The following is a 22,608-nucleotide window of genomic DNA, read 5'->3' as shown; positions in this document are numbered from 1 at the left end:
CATAATTTAATTAGTTTTCTTTTAGAAAACAGGCATTAAATTTGGAGTTTAATACACATGTATACTTATTGAGGAGCCACCGTTGATAAAAAAGGCCCTTAAAACTCTACCTCATGGGTGGTGTGGAAAATAGTTCGATGTACTCTAATCTATAAACTACTGTAGCTGCATAATTAACTTTAGTGATAACATTTTTTTTTCATTATTTTATTTTATACTAGTACTTTGTTATATGTCAAAGCCACATTAAACTAAAACTCGGAATTGATGCGATAACATCGCTACTTCTTTGGATAGACTATATACTTTGTAAGTTTCTGCTATGTTGGTAATTATATTGATTATATTTTCTAATTGGGTGATTTCTGTAAGCTGCTTATAAGGACTTAAGAATGCATTATATTACATTTCAATATTTTATTTATAATTGTACAATACGCCGTTGAAAAGGGGTGATTCACTTGATAATTTGCTGATGATGAAAAGGCGAAGGCGCCGGTTATCCAAAATATATTTATATAAATATATATCTGTATAAGAAATTATAATTACAATTATGAAGAAAGATAATTTTCAATTACTCGTTAGTTTAATATATTTGAATTGTATTATATAATGATACATGCACAACTCACTAACATACTCTATAGATTATAATGCACATTGCGGATGAAATGGCGAAGTTCCTTATTAAACTATTTATAAGAATATTGAGATCTTTTAAATTCGACATTTTCATAATCTCATAAACATACTAGGGTGAATCATGGCATTAGAGTAGATGATATAATTTTTTATTTACAGTTTTAAATCCTATATCTACGAAATAAGTACAAGGCTTGTTATTAAAATCTGGTTACTTTGTCATTGTTGTTGGGCGAATCGCAATGCATGTTAAAATCCAGATCGTCCGGTAACGCTGGGCAGGAATATAGATCCGGATGTTGTAATGGATTCGCAGGAACATTGTTGTGACCTCCTCTGTTAAACGTGGCATTGATGGCAGGAACATTTACACAGTCATAAATAGGCTGAAAAACAGAATAATATTAAGCGGAATATTAGTAGGATTATAAAAAGTAATGGCCATTTATATTAATCATTAGTTGATTTTATATATAATTTTTCAGTTAATATATATTTTACTCAAACAAAAATATGTCCTTATTAATTGTAAGGTATACTAGCGTCCGCTACGACCCTTTAGGTTACCACGCATTCACCTACAGCAAGTTTAAAGGTTGGCAAGGCTGGTGGATTGGCACCATACGGTTCCCGGCTATTAAAGGTCACCACAACGACGTCTCCCTCTCTCTTTTGTTCTCTCTACCCCCTTGTAACAGTACCACTTCCACAGCGCTACCGTACTTCCTTTACCTAACCCAATATCCTGTCCATTCTCCCGTCAACCATATGTATCATTCAATATTAAAATAAACAAGTCTTATTCAACCAGTGTTTTCAGTTCTCGCGCGAATTCCTTCCATAAAATAGTAGTAAGTGTTTCGATAAACGACCGTATCGACAGCCGCACCCACCGACCGACCCGACGAATATTCCTACAATTAGAGACCCCGACGTGATCGAAGTGCCTAACAGGTAAACCAACTCAACATAAGCTACTCGACACGTGCATAGAAGGATAGCACGAGGAATGGAACCCATCAACATAACATGGTCGACGTTATCCCATGAGACTAGGCTGATGGACGAAAACTACAGAAGTCCATCATGCACAACACCCACACTTGAACAGCCTTGCATCACAAAACGGAACACGTAAGGCACCACACTTCCTGCGACGTCCTGCTAAATCTTCGATGGCAGCTGATTCCGTAAAACTCTTCGCTCAGATTGAAATCCCCGTCTCATAAGCAGTCCCTAAGAGATTCATTGCTTAAGTGCGGGTGCATTCCTGAACCTGCACCATATAGAGGTACGTTCCACGGCAGCTCCACTAGGAGGGGAGTGATGTAGCAAGCGCTAAGATCCTTTAGTAGTTTAGAGTGTTCGGACAAACAATCGTATCGACAGCCACACATTCCGACCGACCAGACGAACATTCCTCACTCAAATTCATTTTGTAAACATTTGGTTTTTTTTTCTAAAACGAAAATTTGACTGAAACAAATTAAATCAATTTGAATCATTTTAAACTATTCTGGGTACCAATTAAAACTCTCCGGAAAGAATCCGAGGGCCATAGAGAAATAGAGATTTAACTTCATAGGAAATTTTGGGGAAATGTTTCGCGACGTCCAACATGTAGATGTGGCTACTTTTAACTTACTACTTACTCCCTACGCTATAAGCCCCGAAGGGGTCCGATTAGCTCACTTCGTTTCTATGGTACGTTTGTTATTTATTTATTCTGAACGCAGACATATGGAATAGTGCGTTTAGAAATTAAATTATTAGTTCATTAGTATATAGTAGGTAGTACAAAAAGTAAACTGAATTATCGGTCTAGAAAGTGTTATGTACCCGGATGCACAGATAGTAAAGAAATACAGAATCTTTTCGTTCGAAGAAGTATTTGGCTGTCAGTAAAAAATTGTCGATAATGTTAAAAATTCCAAACCAATTGGATTAAGCACCAAAAAAATTATGATCGTTACAGTATATTTTCTTGGGATAAGTTTATATATGAATATATAAATATTAAATATTTATTTTTTATTTTAGAAATTAACCCCCTTCCGAAAATCGCTATGCAGATGGCTATATACTTTTCTTCTTGGATCAATAGTTGCAACTCCAATAAAATAATAGCTCTTGAACGCAAATATATTAAGAGATGATTAATCGATGTCCAATACACGATCAATTTTGGTGTAAAATTTATTGACCAAGTAAGAATAAATTTGTTAAAGTGTCATCAATTAAATAACTACCTTGAGGAGTTCATTTCATCAAAGGAAAAAAATTGTAATTATCCAAATAAATATATTGGCTTAAGGCTACTTAACGAAGATGGTTTGTTTTGAATCTAGCCCATAGATTCGGGAATATACATCCTCGGCTGGTATGTTTTAGAAATCATTTGAAACGTACAACATAAATTATTTTTTTCATCTCATTGGCGTTTAGGTAATTGTGAAGAGGATGAACATGAGAGCTCTAAATATTTACATTCTACACTAACAGGGGACGAAATGAAAATACTGTCAGTAGGTCTTTGAGCAATCTCTTTTATTTTAGTCAGTGATTTTGCGACGTTGATAATATATCAAAATTCGTGTCAAATGTTTTAAAAAAGTAAATTTAAAAGCCTTCAATTGTAAAATATTAGAAGTAATAACAAGGTGCGCTATATATTTTTGACTAAAACAGGCGAACAGTTGAAGTTTGCTTCCAATATAAGAAAAGAAAAAGACAACTCTGATAGATCCTATTAAATTGATGGCACTAAACAAATATGAAAAAGGAAAAAGGCGGAAGAGATAAATTTGATTTGCAATGTGCCAAAGTTTTTTGTTTATAATTTTATATATATGTATATTATATTTATATTTTATAGATAAGTTTACATTATATATTAATATTTATTTATTGTTATAGATTAAATTTATTATTACTTATTTTTACAGATTATATTTATATTTTATTTAATAAATTTATTTCAGAAAAACAAAGTTTTTTATTTAAATTCTATTGGTCAATTTAGCATGACGTCAAGGCTGTCACGTGCCAAACATTACTAATGAGCCAATCAAATCACAGTAAAATATTTCACTTATAGGTTATAATGGAGATTTAACCAATTAAATTCCTTGGTCAGCCAATTATGGTGCCCCCTGGATGTTGGGTAAGGCAAAACTTTGCATCAGAGTCCCCTGTTGAGTTGCATATCTCTTATTCTATGCCGGGGGCTCAAAATAGCGAGCGAGAATTGAGATGTCAAGGCAAAATATATGTCCACTATTCACAGCGATATATATTAAGTGTTTGCCTTGACTTGCAAGAATACTCTAACTGAAATGTGTAGAATTATAATAGATGGTTCTATCATCTATACAAAAATAATTAAATACAAAAATAAAATGAAAAGCGGAGTTATTATGTTGCCAAAAAGAATAGAAGTTAATCGATAACAACAGATGACATTTTCATTGAAACAAATTTATTTTACTGTTTATAGCAGTAGTATAATTCTTTATAACATAATATCGTGTGTAATAACCGTTTATAGTTGCGTATTTCGTTATCTCACAGGTTCTAATTTTAGGTATATAGTCCATAAATTAGAATACATCAGTGTTTCTCAAATCATAAAATCGTATTTACCTTATCAATCAATGAGACATAGTAAATGCTTATATTACCTGAGCATGCGCCCTGTACAAATCGATGGCACTCGTGGCAGTAGCTAGAGAAGGCAAGGCACTGGTAATTTTATCTCTCTCAGCTGCTATAGTCATCAGATACGTCCTCGGTATAAAGACGCACCCCAAGAACAGTCCTCCGGTGGATACCAGACCAAAGCACACCATGAACTCTCTCCAGCTTCTGTCCAAAGCGACGTAACCCGATAACCAGGCGCACCAGCTTACAGAAATCAGCAGGACCACGATGGTGAGGTATTTCCCTTCCCTGTAGTTACGCTCGCTTTTGTAGATTAGCGGCGTAAGGCACAACATCAACAAGAGGAGTACGACGTTGTAAGACATGAGATATACGAAACCCTGGGTGTCGAATACCTCTTGGCATCTTCCGGGGACATGGAGACTTAGAGCGGCCTGCACGCCGAAGATGAACAGGCAAAGAAAAGACTGCACAGGTCCCGCAATATGGGACATGAATCCCATCTCTTTACTGACGGTGCTGAGAAGTATAGATCTGCTAAGAATAAGCGAGAAAGCAGCAGTGAAACTGAGGGTGGCGCAAAGAACCTTCACGGTGCACAGATAATCCTTCATAGGTTGAGAAGCTTCAAGACTGAACGGTAGTACAGAGGTGAAGAGAAGAACCACGACGAAAAGCAGTAACAGAGACAGGACAGGGTTACCCTCGAAGGTTGTTCTTTGAATTATCGTTGACAATAGGAAAATGAGAATGGCGATACAGAGAATGATTCCTAGCAGAGACAAGGAGAGGAAAGCGTATATCCAAGACTCAGATTTAAAGTTAAAGTTGTCCTGACTGAGTTCTGATTTCCAGTTGATTTTATTGATTATAAACTCATCAAGACAGATGGAGTCTGTCCGATTGCCACTTTCTGTTTCATTGAAGGTATCTGTGCCAAACCAGGTGATGTTATCGCCGAAAATATTGTAGGAACCAACCATCTCGTATGTAGTATAGTACGGATTAGCCTTACCCAGTGATATGTTGCCAACAAATCGAAATACTTGATATGAAAACAACGGTTTCAACGGTTCTATCTTATACAAGTTCATCAATGAAATATCGTCCAAATATGTAGCAGGTCTGTTCAGCTTCAGTTTGCTCCTGAGACAGTTTACTTTGTAAATGGTGTCATTGCAATGTGTTTTGAGGAACTGTCTCGTCTGGAGGATGTATTCCTGTAAAGGATGCGCCACATCGAACAGTAAAGGTGATGGTAAAATATTTTCTGGCGAGGTTAAAGAGATGTCGTGGGAGTGAGGCGGCAGGATGACGTATGTGTTTTCGGGCAGATCTGGAAATATATAAAAATCGTGTGAAAAATCTAGAAAATTTTAGTATTTTAACTAATAAGCCTACTAACGCTGTGTTATTTTTACATCTTATTTCATATTATTTCGATATATATTCGTTGTCAATATCAAAAGGTAAACCATTCAATAGATATCTTTAGTGAGTTTTATGATGAAGTAATGACAGGTCATAGTCCTAACAAATAAAAATCCCATATTAAAAAGGCTCTGCTGTCATATACTCATTCCACAAGAGAAAATCGATCTCAAATTTTCGAAAGAACTAACTAAAGATATAAGGAAATTAAATATTCTCAATTAATATATTTCTTATGGATTTATTTACAAATAATGGTACTGAATATACTCTGTGAAATTGTTGTTTGTTCGGTGCATTGTTGCTCCTCATACATGGTATAGATGTTATATGCTCCTTAATCCTCTGGTTATTGTCCAGAGTTGTAATTGGACGTTTCATATTCTCTTGAAGAATGAAGTTAATTTTCCTTATTTCAATTTTTTGATTTTTCGCCTAAGCTTTTGAGTTTTATTTCTATTAATGTTGAGTTTTACTTATAAGTACATTCTTGTCTGTAGGATACCTAGTTTGTTATCACCTTGTTCGTAAAAAATCTAGTAAGTTAGGGATTTTATCAGACTCACTAAGCCAGTGCCTATTATTCAGGCCAGGCTCAACTGTTAGATGGTAATAATTAGTGTTGGGAACTATCGACTGAAATTGACTATCGACTGTTTAGTAATTGACTACTTTTTACTATCGACTGTTTCACTCGATATTTTTGATTCTACTGATTTTACTACTTTTTACCAATGACTATTTCAGTCGCTATTTTCGGTCCGACTAATTTTTAACGTTCTGGCTCTGTCGTCCTAGCCGCCACCTTGACAAAAAATTTATATGTATTACATGTAGTTTTATGATTTTTTTGGTAGTTTGCTTGTAAGTAACAATATAGTAATAGTATATAATAGTACATTAATATTATAGCATTTTGGTATGATTTTTTCAAGATTGTAATAGAATAAAAGGCTTAAAATTGGGAATGATAAATAGTAGAATATTCTGACTGATTTTATGGCAATAATAGGTAATATTTCGATTACGCTCTCGATTTTTGTTAAAAATATTTTCGCTCAATTATAAATAAAGCATTTATCTCATTCAGATCATTTTTAATTGTCACGGATTAATTTTTTTTTCTATGATTATATATATGATTAATTTTTATTATTATAATAATTTTATTATTAATAATTTTGATTAGTATTTATGGTTATTATACATCTTTAGTTCTTAGGTTTTGTTTAAGTTTTATTGTATTGTCTATATTTATTATAGTATATTATTTAAAAATAGCAATCAATACATTAAAATACAATACATTTGTGGGGTATTATTCCATTTCATAGAAAAATTCCATTCCTTTTTATAGATCTACAGAACATACAAAAATAAAAGTAATTCTACTTCGTTTAAAATTAAATTATAAATTGCATGTTATGTATAATTATTATAATAGTATTCAGTAATAATTTTTTCCTTCTTTTCTTAAAAGTTAGTTCGTCAAGTAATTTATACATCTCTGTCTCGCTTATACTATTGTTGTAAAATATAACCACATATAAAATTAATTGCACCAAGCAGTTATCTCCGTGCTTCTTCTCTTACAATTTATACAGAAAAGGATTCGTACATCTTCGTCTGACACCACGTATTGAAAAAAACAGTCGAACCGTGCGCTAGTTTTTTGACTATCGACTGTTTCGACTGTTTTCAGTCGATAGTTCCCAACGCTAGTAATAATAGTCTCTTTCTTCGGTTGCTTATCTTAGTTGTTTGCCTTTAAATGTAATTAGTATATATTTTCGTTCTACCTGTTAAAAATTAAATTCTCGTCCACCAATGAATATTACTATCAAGTGGTTCAATAGTTATTCTCATTTTGAGTTTATATTTTGGAGGAGAATAAGTGTCTCCAATAATTATTTTTTGTTTATTTAACTTTATTCGTACTACAGTAAATATACTTTTCATTTAAATGTAAAATATAAAATTAAATTTAAATATATTTTCCTTACTATTTATTGTCTACAATCATTAGCATTGTTATCGAAAGGTATGGTGTAATATATTTTGTGCTCTCTTATCTTAATACAAAACAGTTCTGTCATGTGGAGATGTAATGCACACATAAGCAAACCAGACTTCTAATAAATATATAAATACATTCCTTGGTATACATGGTATTCCTAGCCAAGGCTCATCAGTCAAAGAAATGACCAAAACCGTGTATCTGGACCGCTTATAGTTGTATTAAAATTATTTGTGAGTATCGGCTATACTTTCTATATATTTTGTCTGCCAGTAAGCCCTTATGATCTTTCAAATTGCACTGTTTTTGCCCAAATTTCCATGGAATAATGTATAGGGAATATAGTGTTTTGGTGACTCCAAATTCTAATAGATTATCCCCTCAACTACGATGCTTTTATCGAGAATCTACGTACAATTCTAGGACTAGCTTTGATGTTTCGTAATTAAAATAGTTTGTGGTGTCCTTACAGCTTCAACTGCGATATTTTTACCCAAACTCCACTTAACTACATCAAGAAATACTTCGAGTGACGAGCAGAACGATTACCAATCTAACGTCAAATTTCTTGATTTGTCTTTTTTGTTGATAATTAATTAATTTAATTAATTCAAAAAGCGAGATATTTAGGTATAGTTCAGAGCCATATATTTTGGTTGGAATGCCTGATATTGTATCATGAAAGCTGCATGAAATTCTTCTTGCTATGATAACTTGTTTCATAATTAGTATAGTGATAAAAAGGAGTTATTTTTCAGACACGATTACCAAACTGAAGTAATGTTCATAGTTAACATAAATTTCCTTTAAATATATCATCGGTACGTATGAGGGTGGCTCAAATATGTTCGAGACAAATATTATGACACGTTATTTACTATTGAAAAATTTGCAAAAATGTACAGTTTTTCTAGGTATTTTCCCTCAATAGTTACGCATTTTGTCTATCTAAGTTTTTTGATGCCGGTATCGAAGAATTCCTTGGGTAATCCGGAATGCCATGTACGCACGAACTCCTCTTCCTCGTCGTCGGTGTGGAATCTATGACTTCCAAGGGCTTCTTTCAGTGCTCCAACCATGTGGTAGTCGGAGGGTGATAAATCCAGATTGAAGGGGGTGTTCCAGTACCTCCCACCTTAATTCCGATATTGTATCGAGCGTGAGACGTGCAATATTAAAGCGCGCGTTATCCTGGAGAAGAATTGCACTTCGTGCTGGAATACTCCTCCGTTTCGAGCGATGAGCGGGTGTGTTTTCAGAAGTTTAGAGTAATATGCAGCATTAATGGTATGCTAACCGTACACAGAACTTTACCGGCGGACCTGGTTGTTTTCTCTTTGACTGGCGCCCTTCCGCCTTCTTCCTTCACTTTTTAGAGAACATCTTGATTTCGGAGGTGTAATAGTGTACCCAGGTCTCGTCTGTAGTGAAGATTCGCGTTAAAAAATCCTCTGCCTCGAATGGCGTGAGCAAGCGTCGTCAAACTTTCAACCGCGTAAATTTTTGCTAGAAGTTCAACTGTTTAGGAACCCATCGCGTCCTTATTTTGATTTATTTATACTGAAGGTGCTCGTGGATGATAGACTCTCCACTATCAATACTGATGCCGAGTTCTGCCGAAATGTCTCGAACATTCATCTGACGTTCCTCCAAAATGAGTTGTTCTACGCGGCGAATGTTGTCTGGTGTGATGCTGGTTCGAGTCAACGATCATACGGCTCATTCTCGACGGTTTCGCGGCTATTCCTGAATGTTTTGGCCCATTTAAAAATGGCAGCCCAACTCAGGCACTCACTACCGAACTTCACAAACAGCTACCACATACTCAAACTATGACCTTGAAAACATATATGCGAGCAATCTCTAACATTTGTCTCCATCATATTTGAACCACCCTCGTATAATAAATTTTTGACTAAGTAAAGAAACAAGTTCTAAAATATAGATACCTTTCGGAGGATTTCCATCGAGCGGTACCACCACGATAACGTTTTCATGGTCCTCGGTGTCGGCCGACTCGTAGCTGCCGCGTCCAGCAGGAGGAACAAGCTGCTCAATGGCGGATGCTGCTGCAAAAACTACAACGGTCTCGCCGATAGTCGCATTCGGTGTCATCGAACTGTTGTTCCTGAAAATTTATGGCGTCGAATGCAACGTGTTTGGTATAGGATCGAGTCGTCAATATAAATTGGCCGTTGGTCATCGAGATTTATTAAAAAACATTAGTAATCGTTTATATTAGATTCGTGTGAAATAAAATTGTTTTTTGATTGAGGAGAGTGGCAGAAAAATAATTAATTATTGATTGGTTATTAGCATGATGTGAAATAATGTATTATTTTTATCTGAAGTTCTATATAAATATTATTTTATGTGATTGATCAGTTTTTATGTGAGTCCATGTTAGCATTAAATAGTCAACACTAGGGGATACTGGCCCACACACGATATTTATAATGAAAACACTTCTAGTTTAAAAATATAGAATAAATACTATTTCAAATTATATTTGGCTGAGCGCGAGAGTCATCACAAACATATTTTTTAAAAATATATCTAGTGTGGGATTATAATATATGGTGAATTCATAGTATTTTACAAAAAGAATTTTTATTACTATGACAATTACTAAGAACATACTATCTGTTTTAGTTTAGCAGTTTTAATAGCAGCATAATAGCAGTTTTAGTATCCTTTTTCCGTCATTATAGCAATTCGAAATAATTCTCACAACTCTCTTTTGAACGCACCATTAGATAATTATATTTTATTGGAAACGTAATTACATAAGGTTAACTGAAGAATGGCCACAAATCAACTGAAAAGGCCCCGGCCTGACATATAGATGGCGCTACTAGAATTAAATCCATATGTTTTTTAGTTAGACCTAAGCCTCAAAATTTGCGTGTATATATTTGACAGCTGTCGGATCATTAGTTTGTGAATTATAGCATTTTGAGTGAAGCAACTTTTGTTATTGTGAAAAAAGTAATTTCGCGTGATGATGAAATATTGCTTCTTGAAGGGAAAACATACAGTTGAAGCGAAAACGAGTTTAAAACGAAAGAAAAAGAGTTTTCGGACACTGCCCAGGAAAATTAACCATCAAGGATTGGTATGCTAAGTTTAGACGTGGTGAAATGAGCACCGAAGACAGTGAACGCAGTGGATGCACAAAAGAGTTTGTTACCGACGAAAACATTTAAAAAATCCACAAAATGATTTTGAATGACCGTAAATTGAAACTGAATGAAACGGCAGACATTCTAAAGATATCAACTGAACATGTACATCATATCATTCACGAATATTTGGGTATGAGATGGCTCTGTGCAAAGTGGGTGCCGCGCGAGTTCACTTTCGACGAGTTGATAATTCGGAGCAGTGTTTGAAGATGATCAAGCGTAATAAACCCGAGTTTTTGCATCGATATGTGACAATGGAAGAAACATGGCTCCATCATTTCACTCCGAAGTCCAATCGACAGTTATCCGAGTGGACTGCACATGATGAACCCGCTCCAAAGCGTGGGAAAACGCAGCAGTCGGCTGGAATAGTTACGGCGTCTGTATTTTGGGATGCGCATAGAATAATTTTCATTGACTACCTTGAAAAAGGAAGGACCATCAATAGCGACTATTACATAGCATTATTGGACCGTCTGAAGGACGAAATTGCCGAAAAACGTCCGTGATGGTGAGTACGGTAGATGACAATGGGTAGCAGTTCGTAGCACAATTCGACCAATTTGTAGCGAGTGTGGACGAGTAAGCCGGTATATTGTCGTGCTGGAAGAGCAGCTTTTTTTCACCAAATGAGGATGTTTTTTTCTGCAGTTCGAGATCGAATCGATTGAATAATTCGTAATAGCCCTGTGACCGTTTCGTCCATCTCCAGGTAGCCGATGTAGATCACGCCTTGTGAATTCCAGAAAATGGGTGTCATCGCCTTTCCGACCGATAGGACAGTCTTCACTTTCTTCGGAGCATGTTCGACGGATGAACTCCACTGTTTTGACAGTTTCTTGGTCTCTGGTGTATACAAGTGGATTCATGTTTCATCGGCGGTCACGAAACGCAGAAATACGTTCGGATTGCGGTTAAACGGCGTGAAACACTGCTTTGAATTGGCTTCACAGTTGCGCCTGATATTTGGAGTGAGCAAACGCGGAACCCATCTCGCTGACAGCTTTGGTCATGCCAAACTATCCTTCATGATATGACTCACACGGTCCTTCGAGATGACCTCTATTTCAGCTATCTCGGACACCTTCAATCAGCAATCTGTCAATATGAGATCGTGGATTTTTGTCATATTACCCTCTGTGACATCTGGATGTCTGAATAGAGCTTCACTTCTTATGAAGATACCATAAAATAGATTGATTCGTGAATGGGCTCAAAAGATACATAATTTTTTCGAGATAAAATCCTTAAATTACCTGAGAGATGGGAAAAGTAGCAACTATCGATAGACAGTCCTTTCTACAATAAAGTTGAAAATTAAAAAATCTTTTTAAGTTAATTTAACCTAACACTTAATGTCTTTACTATTTTCTGTTGATGCAACGGTAAGGAAAAAAAGCACCCAAAGAAAGAAAGAAATTCTATTTTAATCGCTCTATATCAGCTTTGTTACAAAACTGTTGTTTTAAGTAAGGAAATGTCGAAACAATCGAATTTAACATTTGAGTTAGGTTTTTACGAATAATCAAAATGTATAATAATAATCGAATAACCAAACACCTAATTTTTTAAGAACTAATTCCAGGACCATACATGAATACATGGTGGCTGAAATAAATATATTAAATTGGCTAGTAACCATGGACCACGACTGCTTATTAGCCCCAATTAACACCCTAATAATTATCAACATCGAAGCATAATTCGATTTCGCGACACCCCTGACAACAAGGCAGTCGGTTTAACCGCTTACCCGGATCCCAAATTGCAATATATTTCCAATCAATTAACTAAGGCTAAACAGTAACGAAAACAAATATTTCGTACAATTTTTTTGTCTAACTTTATAGCGTGTCGTATTTGGCTGACAGTGACTGACATAAAAGGACTCTTGCATCTCAATTAACGTAAACATAAAAATATGCGAGAACGATAACAGGTTTAAATGTTTATAAACAAGATGCTTTGTGGCCGATTAAATACGAGCATCTACTAAACAATGGTCGTTAACAAGAGTTTAACAGTTCGTTTTCACAATTTTTTTCGCTTAAATGGATATATGTATTTTAAAAAATCAACAATGTTAATGCTAATTGAAATATTATCCATTATTTAATACAAGTTATTCGAAATTTTCTGCCAATATACTAAAAAAATCTTGCTCTATGCCTTTTTCTGAGCTGATTGCTATGTATTCTACCCAAAACGTCGACGTTGCCATAGAAGTTTAAGGGATTCCTTCGTCTTTCATCCGACAGACATGTTCAAAGCACTGTAATGTGGTTTTCTTATTTTTATCTTTAATACCTCCAATTTTAAAGGTATGTACAATGTTATAATCATATATTTGGGTATAATGTTACTGATGAACTGATGTGTCGGAAAATCGGAGGTAAAAACCATTCAGTTTGCTTTTTAACACTAACCATATCATATGACAGGGCACCAAGTTTTTTTGTTTCAGCTTGATTGGTATATTTATCAAATCACCTAAACTAGGTAGCGGACCCCAAAGCCTGAAACGTTTCTTATTTCCAATAATTGTTTCTTTATTCTTATTTTTCCTCATACGGGCTGTACTTGTACTTGGGCTATCCATTGTAATACTTAATAAAATAACTGCGTAATTTATTGCATAATTGTAACACTAAAAAGAGCAAAATAAAATATTTTAACAAAACATTGAAGCGAATTCAAAAAATAAATAAGGAACTCATTAAAAAATAAAAAATACATAGACTTTCAACACAAAAAATCCTTTTAAAACAAAATATGTACATAATAATCGTAATAACTAAATAACAATAAACAAAAACCATTTAGCTTAATACCTACCTAAACCTATCTATCTACTTCTATTATTTTCTAATGAGTTTTTATTTATTTTTTGAAGTCGGTTCAATATTTTTGTTAGAAATATTTTTTTAGAGGACATGTTTTTACGGCAATTTTATTTTGTTGCTTGTTTACATAAACATGGATCGATTATTAGATTAATAATTTCATCGTTAATCTTCTAATTTGAGAATAAATGCTGAAATATTTCAATTAAATTTATGTTTATAGTCCTTCCAATAAACCAGCCAATGCACTTCTTCAACATTTGTAATGCAACGTTGCCAAACCAAATATAAATAAATTTTCGTTTATTTTGACTTTGACAACAAAATACTAATGTAAATAAAATAATTGAACAAAAATGCTTTTAAACATAATTTATTTTAATGTTATATACATATAATGCATATTTATTGAAGGACTTTAACTACAATTAATTAAACAGCCATTATAGTTTTTAGGTTGGAGATATTTTATTATATTTACATTAATATATGACAACGTCGTCGACCAGTATCAACAAAAATGAATTTTGTATATAGTAATGCTAATTAGTAAAATGAGAATGAAAAATTCTCCCATTTTAAAAGGTAATTTACGTTTTTATAAACTGAATTTGGCAATATGTTCGATGGTGTTGATGACCTGCACTGGCTGTTTTATTGAAATGACTATATATATTCTATTATACATAAAAATTGTTTGTTTAAAAAACATCCTTACAAATATTATCTATTACTTGCTGTTACTTTCCTTTCTTTATCCATTACAATTCCATATTTTAAACAAAAAATTAATACCGCATCCGAAAAGCTCTTCGATGATGGGCTACATTCCATGATCCGAAGAATACAGCGGGAGGAAAAGTGTTGGATGAACGAGATGCATTGACACTATTGTCGTATATAGATACTTTTTTGTTTTCAGTTTTTAACATTTCATCCTTCAACACTAGATTCAACCATATCTAAATTAGTCTATAGCAATTCTTAGTTATGTTTTCATATAGTTTTAGCAGTTCATCAACCGACCACAACCTTCTGATTCTAGCCAATGAACAGAGTTGTCTTGTAGTCGATATGGACTCTTCCGATGATGAGTATGATGAGATGATATATGATGAGAATTCATTATTAACTAACTTTGTTGATGCCTGTCAAACTACTTTTAAATAAACTTGTATAGGCCATAGTATTCATTAAAATGGAGTAGTATTCTTTGTGTATTAAAATAATTAATTAAAATTGCCCCTCAAGACTATTAATTTGACATAAAATTCGACATATTTAGAAATTATTGTTATTTACTTATTAACAGTATAAAAAGTATTAAAATAACTGTTTTTAGTAATGCTGCTGTGGGGAATAACGGAACAATATATTGCTTCCGCCATCTTTCGTAATATACTACCAACTAATTCCGACATTTAATTACACACTATGCTAAACTAATGTTTTGCACATATATATTATATATCAGCGATCTTGATTGACATTAATGGTGGTGTAGAAAATATCGGCCATTAATTTCTGTATACCTTTACCAGATCTATTTAGTTCATCATTTAACAAGACTCATAAAACAACAAGAATTATTTCACGCCTCAAGCTCGATACGATATATAAATAAAATGAAGCTTACCAAGAGATAAATCCTTCTTTTAAACACAAGTTCATTTTTCTGGCTTCTCTGTAAAAACCGTCTATTATTGTCTCTTCTGTTGATATGACTGTGATGTCTCTGTCTCGATTCATGTGTTTCAGCAACGACACTGAAGCTTTTACCATGTACTCGAGATTAGAGTGAACGGGTTTACTAGGAATGCCCAGTAAATTACTGAATTTCTTGAGCTTATCGTTGATAATACTGCTTGTGATGATTCCCAGAGTGTAGTGTTGGTCGTTTTTGTATATATTGAAGACGGTGTCCATAAACTCCAGGTCTGTACAGGTCTGGTGGACTTTCACACCAAGTTTCAAGGGGAACAGCATGTCGAGGAAGTTGAGTCGTTGAACAGACCACATCATCGAGTGTATCAACGAATTTTTTCGGTAATTATCCGACGAATTGTCGCAACTGTTATAAATAAACTGGAGATTTACGTCAGCCTCGGCACCATTCCAGAAATTTTGAGCGGGAACCACCGGAAGCGCACTGAGAACGGCCATACACACGATAAAGACACACATTTCGGGTGTTATGATTGATGTTAACACGGCATCGGTTCGGTTTTGTGGGCGATTGTCGCTTATTTTTTTTGTTTAGTTCCGCTTCAAGCTCCGTTGCCTTTAGCACTAAACACAGGGGTCTTTTTGAAGGACCCAGGTTAGTATTTGTATTTATGGAGCATTAAAAACTGATAGGCTTCTCTATTCGGCTACTGACTAATTCCCCTATTGTTTGAGTTATTCATATTCAACAAATTCGCGGAAATGACACAATGGATTCCTAACTATACAAATGACTTTATATTCTATATTATTTCCCTTAACTTCTCTATGGCAGCTGCGGTCTTTTATTTATTCACAATTATATTCTATGAAGCAACAATCAATGAACAATATTTTAATCTGTTTCCAAAAAACGTTGAATATTTAAAAACATATGTCAATATTATTTTTTATGTTTTTGCATTGTTGATTTAAATTATAGAATATTCAAGGCGTAAACAGTACAAAACTGCCCTTAAGGATTATCATATATTTCAACTGAAATTGAATCGACTATTGAAAGGTTTGATAAGTAGAAATGTTACAATATTTCGCTACATGTTCCGAATTTCGTGAAAACGTGTGAAGAAATATCTAAATAGTATTTCTGTTTCACCTGCCATATTATTAGCAAGTGTTGCATTACTCCTTTTGATTCACTTATTATATTCGATGTTAGATGATGGTCTGAGTGAGCAGTAGTGGTTTACTTTTTTGTGTCACAAAAAACCCTCGTTAGTATTTCATTTTAGGATATGTCTGGTCATTTCATTGAAGTAATATATAGAAGTGGCCTATGACATAATATTGTTTTATTTTTAAAATTTTTTAATGACAATGTTTTCTATTGACTGCTTTTTTTAAAAATTAAATTCCATAAAATTATTTCAAATACTAATTTTTAATTAGGAGTTCAATAAGTCGATTTGAATTTGAATTTCTTTTTAATTTATAGAATAAAAGAAAAGAAATAGAAGTTAAATATATCGCCCTTTCATATAATCTTTTCACCCTAGCCATATGGTGGTATTCTATCCAGTAACTTGGGTTTGATTTTGTAGTCCTTCGTAGTCTTAAGCATCCCATGATTTTGTATAAACATATCACATTCGAATCCATGAGAATGCTCCTATAATAATAACAATGTTACAATAATACTATTAAAACAATTTTACAAACTCTATTTCAGTTGGTGTGTATTTGATGGTGTGTGGGTGTGTATTTCAACAACCAACATATGCATAGTAAAAAATTATAAAATGTGAAACAACTCAGTGCTGAATTTGATGCTTGTAATTGAATTTTTAACTAATAATTACAATGAACAATATAAATATATTAGTCTGTACATTCACTACTTATTAAGTAAGTAGTAAATTTTATCAATATTCATTGTTTTCATTCACTACATAGTTATATATATGTAATTTATATTGAAATATTTTGATTTTGCATATTGCAGTTCTGAGAAAGTCCTGAGAAAAATTTGCGTAATTATAATATTTCTTTAATTACTGGTAACTAGAAATGATGGCATTACTTACTGCCTTACTGCCAGAAAATACTTTACTAGATGAAATATTGTTATATATAACAATGATTTTCTGTCGTATTGCATATTCAATGATGCTACTCATGTATATAAAATGGCTAGGGGAGTTAGGATGCGCCCGTTTCCTTTTCGTGACTCAGATATTGCCAGGCAACAATCAATATAAACTTTTACCCTTAGCTTGGGGGTTTATCGATTAAATAAAATGATTTTCCCTCGCTTTTAAAATGGAGACACATGTACATAATACACATATACATGTATACAAACATATTAAAATATATGAAAAAATAATTCATGTTTTAAATGTTTAAATATGGAACATTAAACATTTACTAGAATAACTTTCAATCGACGATGTTTCTAAATAGAACATCTTTTTTTCAACAAACAAGTTACTATAAACTAATGAAACCTGCAATAAACTAATGATATTCCGTAATATAATAATGTGTTCTTTATAAGTACAACCTTCCTCCAAGTATCATTTGTCCATATAATGCTCTTTTACCACCGCTACATATATAGTTGTGATTGATGAAGTAATTTGTAAAATCATTTCTCAAAAATAGAGATTGTTTCTAATAAATAGTTTCAAAGTTTCCAGGCTTTTTAGCTTTTATTTCAGATTTTTTTGGTATTTTTTAAAATGGCCCAAAAGTTGCATGGACTTTGTTTTTTTTTCGTGGTTAGTGAATACAATACCTGTCGAGTCTGATCTGCATTGACCAAACTTTCAAAGTACTGTTCGAGGACGTTTACATATGATAACAATAAGCCAAAAGGAGCGATCATTGCTACAAAAGGATATGACTGAAAATGCCACTTCGAATCGTTGCAATTAGAGTTTCATTGCTTCCGAGTAACAAAAAGAGATTTTTCCTGTAGTGTATTGTGGGTGGCGATGAAGAGTGTATCTACTATGATGTAACCATCCACATTGATACCGAAGAAAAATGTATGGCCACAAATTCTTGTTGTGCGAATGCGGAATCAGGGTGTGTGTAGGGTATAACAAGTTGTTAAAATCGAATGCCAATACTGAAATGAAAAACAAAAAGGACCAGCAATAGTGAGGGAGTTGTGAAACCAACACTGTCGCAGCTTGAATGGGAAGTTCCGCAGTAGCCAGCAAAATCACCAAACATAGGCCTTCTGTTTATGACTTGTTGAAAAACTAACATCGTTCTTGTAACAGGATATTTCTATATTACCAGAAAGATGGGGAAAAGAGTTTAAGATTGTGGAAAATATTTTGATCAATATATATTGTATCAATTTTTCTTAGTAAATGCCTTTTTAAAATGAGAAAATGAACAGAATGAATGCAAGCACCTAATAAAAATAGTACTAAAATAATAGAAATATGAAATACAATAAGCTGAAAGTTAAGTAAGTTAGTAAGTTGTACTAAACAAAGCTTTGTATTTTCGCTCACCATCAAGATATAATGTGAAGAACGCTGAAATTATCGTTTTTGGTTGAGCATTCATAATGTCATGATTTGCATATGAAACACCATATTGGATTTAACTTTTACTTAATTTGAGTAAGCGTTTTTATAACCACGAAATAGAGAAAACATTTATTAAGCAAAATATTTTGTTTGGTATGTTAGGTTTAGCACAGTTATTTTTTTAATTAACGGCTTAAGAAGTTATTGCCTGTCTTTTCTATAATTATCCTTCATGTTTATTTAATATCAAAATGTCCTTGCAGTTCGCGACGTTTTGATGATTGAAACATGGTCGGCGTAACATGGGAACCTCAAATATCACTAATTAATATATGTCATTTTTTAGGGAAACCCTTAGAAAACAACTATCTTAAAAAATCTGTATTGTGTTGGAAACCAATCTGCTGTCTCTTACTAGGGTAATTTAAGTTGCGAAGTTGACTTAAGTAATTCGTGTTTACGTGATTCGAAAGAAATGTCATTATATTTTTATAACATGTTTGCATTCTTCTTCTTCTTAAACCCGTTTTCGGTTTTAAATCAATTCACAAGCATACCGGGCTGTCTTAAAAGTGATAAAACTTATCCTTTATCCACACTTTCAGATACTCACATTTTATGACACAGACATATATTTTGTCATAACATAAGATGACGAACAGTCCGAAATTCATGTAATCTATTCAGGAGTTCCACAGGGCAATGTATTGGGTCTAATATTCAGTAATGCGAGTATACACGACAGTTTTAGCGTCTCACGAAGATAGAATATGAATATTGATTAGTAAAATAAAACTGTGGCTGAAATATGACGTATTTAAGCCAATGAAATAAAATCTATCCACGTAACTTTCACATTGCCCCTTGTGTCATTGGCGATGCTCCATACTATGCTTCTAACGAATTAGTACAGTGGGATATTCCTTTAGGACTCATAACGACTACCAGGTCTACCGGAAAGTCACTACCGAGTTTTGCAATGTTATTATTTGCAGGTATGTAATTTTATTCTACTGACATCAAGTTTTAAAGCTATATGTTATGTTATGTGAAAGTTATTTATTTTTTTATTATTACTCTTCGTGAGTCCACAATCTGCCCTATTGGCAAAAAGTATTTCTTCTGTTTATATTATATATACATGGCATGTAGAAAATCACTTCATTAAGCAATCTTCTGTATAAAATATTATCTTAATTAATTAGTCTTATTCTAATGCTTATTCTAAACTCTACATATGTCCAGTAATCAGATCAGGTGGTGGTAAACGTTTTAGTCTACGCACTTCACTATCACGTCGCATATTTAGCTGATTAGCGAATACATTGGGATGCACTGACACTCTTTCGAAGTACTTCACACAAACACGTTGGATTACACTCGTTATAGGTTCTAGAGGAATATCTCGTTGTATCACTTTATTTGAAATAAAGTACGGATGTGAAAGTGACATAGTAATAGATTAATATATCTTTGAATATCTTAAGTTTCGTGCTTGAAAATGTGCACCTACTGCACGCAATAATACTTTTCTTATTAAATCAATGGAAAAAAGCCGCTGAAAACCATCGTTTGCTGGTAGAAACCTAGGATAAGCAATCTCTATCCTTAAAAAGCGTGGTTTCGAAAATTCAAAAGTGGTGATTTCGATTGCTATATAGATAACGCTCTGGTAGACCGAACACGTTTGAAAATGCGAAACTGCAAGAGTTATTAGACGAAGATGTGTCTTGTCATACAAACCCAAAAATTATTCGCAGAAGTATTAAATATGACCCAAGAAACGATTAGAGATCAATTAGGAGTATAGTTGAAAAATACAAAATGTGCAAAGATGGATGCCACATCAATTGAATGATGGCAAGCGCAAAATCGAAGAATTACTGTGAAATAAATAGTGACGGGTGATAAAAATTGATTTATTTTGAAAACACTGGCGTAAAAAATCATCACCTAGCGAAGCCGGCCGATCGACTCCCAGGCCAAATCGAAATGGTCGCAAAACAATGCATCTGTATTTGAAAGGATTGAATGGGCCCAAAGTTGTCTTATTAAGCCAAATCGGCCATGGAAGCGTTGAAAGCACTTAAATGGGAGATATTATTGCATCCGTCGTACTCTCCAGATATTACCCCGTTCGACTATTAACTTTTCGCATCAATAGGACACGCCTTTGCAGAGCAGTACTTCGTCAATTTCGAAGAAATTATAAAATGGCTAGATGAATGGTTTTACTCAAAGGACAAACACAAATTTCCTAGATGCACAGAATCAAATGGCCAATACTTTGAATGCATTTTTTAAAAAATATATTGAATATCATGTAGTTTTTTTCTAAAAAAACGGTAATTATTTTCTGGTATGCCTGGTACAGTTTAAGATGTTATTATTAAGTACTTCGAAAGAGTATTAGGACACCTTCGTATACTTGCCAATAAGCTAAATGTGCGTGATGACAGTGAGATGCGTAAGCTAAATATTTTGTACCATCCTACCTCATTAACATACAAATATAGATTTTACAACAAAATTTAGTTAAACCACTAAAGACAGTAAAAGAACTCCAAATAAAATAGAGGGATTAATAAAACTTGGAAGCCAAAGAAATATCAGCGTATAGAAAACATTTTTCTAGGGGTCAAGAGGGGCTACTATTTCTTTGATATTTACTCTATTGGGATCTTTTTACTGCACCACGATATAACTGTGCCAAATTGTTAAAAAGCAAACAATGCTTACCCACTTAATATATTTTGTTAGAAACTTAAATATTCAGTCGGACTCTTTACTTAACTAAATTTCACATAACGAATTTCTCAGAATATAGTAAATGATAACTAATTTACAATGTTATTGCACACATACACACATCTGACAGTCTCACACGTTTAAAAACAATTGACCGATCCATCAACCTAATACGAGTAAAAAAAATATATTAGTGTGCACTCTTCAAACTTTTTTGAAATAATTAATGGTTTAAAATGTATAGTTTTATGTTTGTTAACGGATGACATTTATAAACTATCCAATAAAATAGCCAATGCGTGTCATCAGTGCATTTTAATGCATTTTAAACTCTAATTATTACAATTTTACATTTTTACAAACTGCGACAGTATATTCGGTGTCTCTTATGACATTCATGGGCTGTTTTATTAGAAGGGCTACAGGTTCATTGTTTAATTTGATTGATTATTCGATTGCTGATTAACAAAAATATACTTAATACAATCATTAACAAGATATTTTATTAAACAACATTTTGGCTAAATGTTCATCTTCCTCGGTTACCACAAGAACTATTGCCCGTAGATTATCCTCAAACTAATGAAATAATAACCTGGTTGTTATAATTACGAAAATCAGTAAACGAATGAGTAGTTGGAAGTTCTTCTTATACACGTAGCTCATTCTAATTACCTTCTATCCTCATTAGGCAAGGTTGTTGCTGAAGTTCTGATTTTAAAATGCCTAAACTTGCTACAATATGTATTCATTAACATATTTTTGTGCCAACATGGTGATACCATGACGATACAATGATGTTAGTTTGGCATCAATCCAATAATAGATCCATTTTTGCAAACTGCGCTTCATCGATCTGAACAAGT

At 33.5% G+C, this 22,608-nt stretch overlaps 1 protein-coding gene across 1 annotated transcript; it reads right to left on the bottom strand.

The window, feature by feature from the left end:
- Positions 1-778: 778 nt before the first annotated feature.
- Positions 779-16,088, bottom strand: boss (G protein coupled receptor bride of sevenless). The gene is made up of 4 exons (XM_076410847.1): positions 15,418-16,088; positions 9,703-9,881; positions 4,326-5,641; positions 779-1,031 (listed from the first exon to the last, which is right to left on the bottom strand). Exons 1-4 carry the CDS (start codon positions 15,963-15,965, stop codon positions 846-848), a joined length of 2,229 nt encoding a protein of 742 aa, XP_076266962.1. The 5' UTR covers positions 15,966-16,088; the 3' UTR covers positions 779-845.
- Positions 16,089-22,608: the final 6,520 nt, after the last annotated feature.

The sequence above is a fragment of the Rhynchophorus ferrugineus genome, unplaced genomic scaffold (genome assembly GCF_030347505.1).
Source record: "Rhynchophorus ferrugineus isolate W39M unplaced genomic scaffold, kcgeb_rfMv2 rfM7, whole genome shotgun sequence".
In the NCBI taxonomy this organism is placed as follows: domain Eukaryota; kingdom Metazoa; phylum Arthropoda; class Insecta; order Coleoptera; family Curculionidae; genus Rhynchophorus; species Rhynchophorus ferrugineus.
Note: the sequence above shows the minus strand (reverse complement) of the source record. Positions and strands in the feature narration are given on the sequence as shown.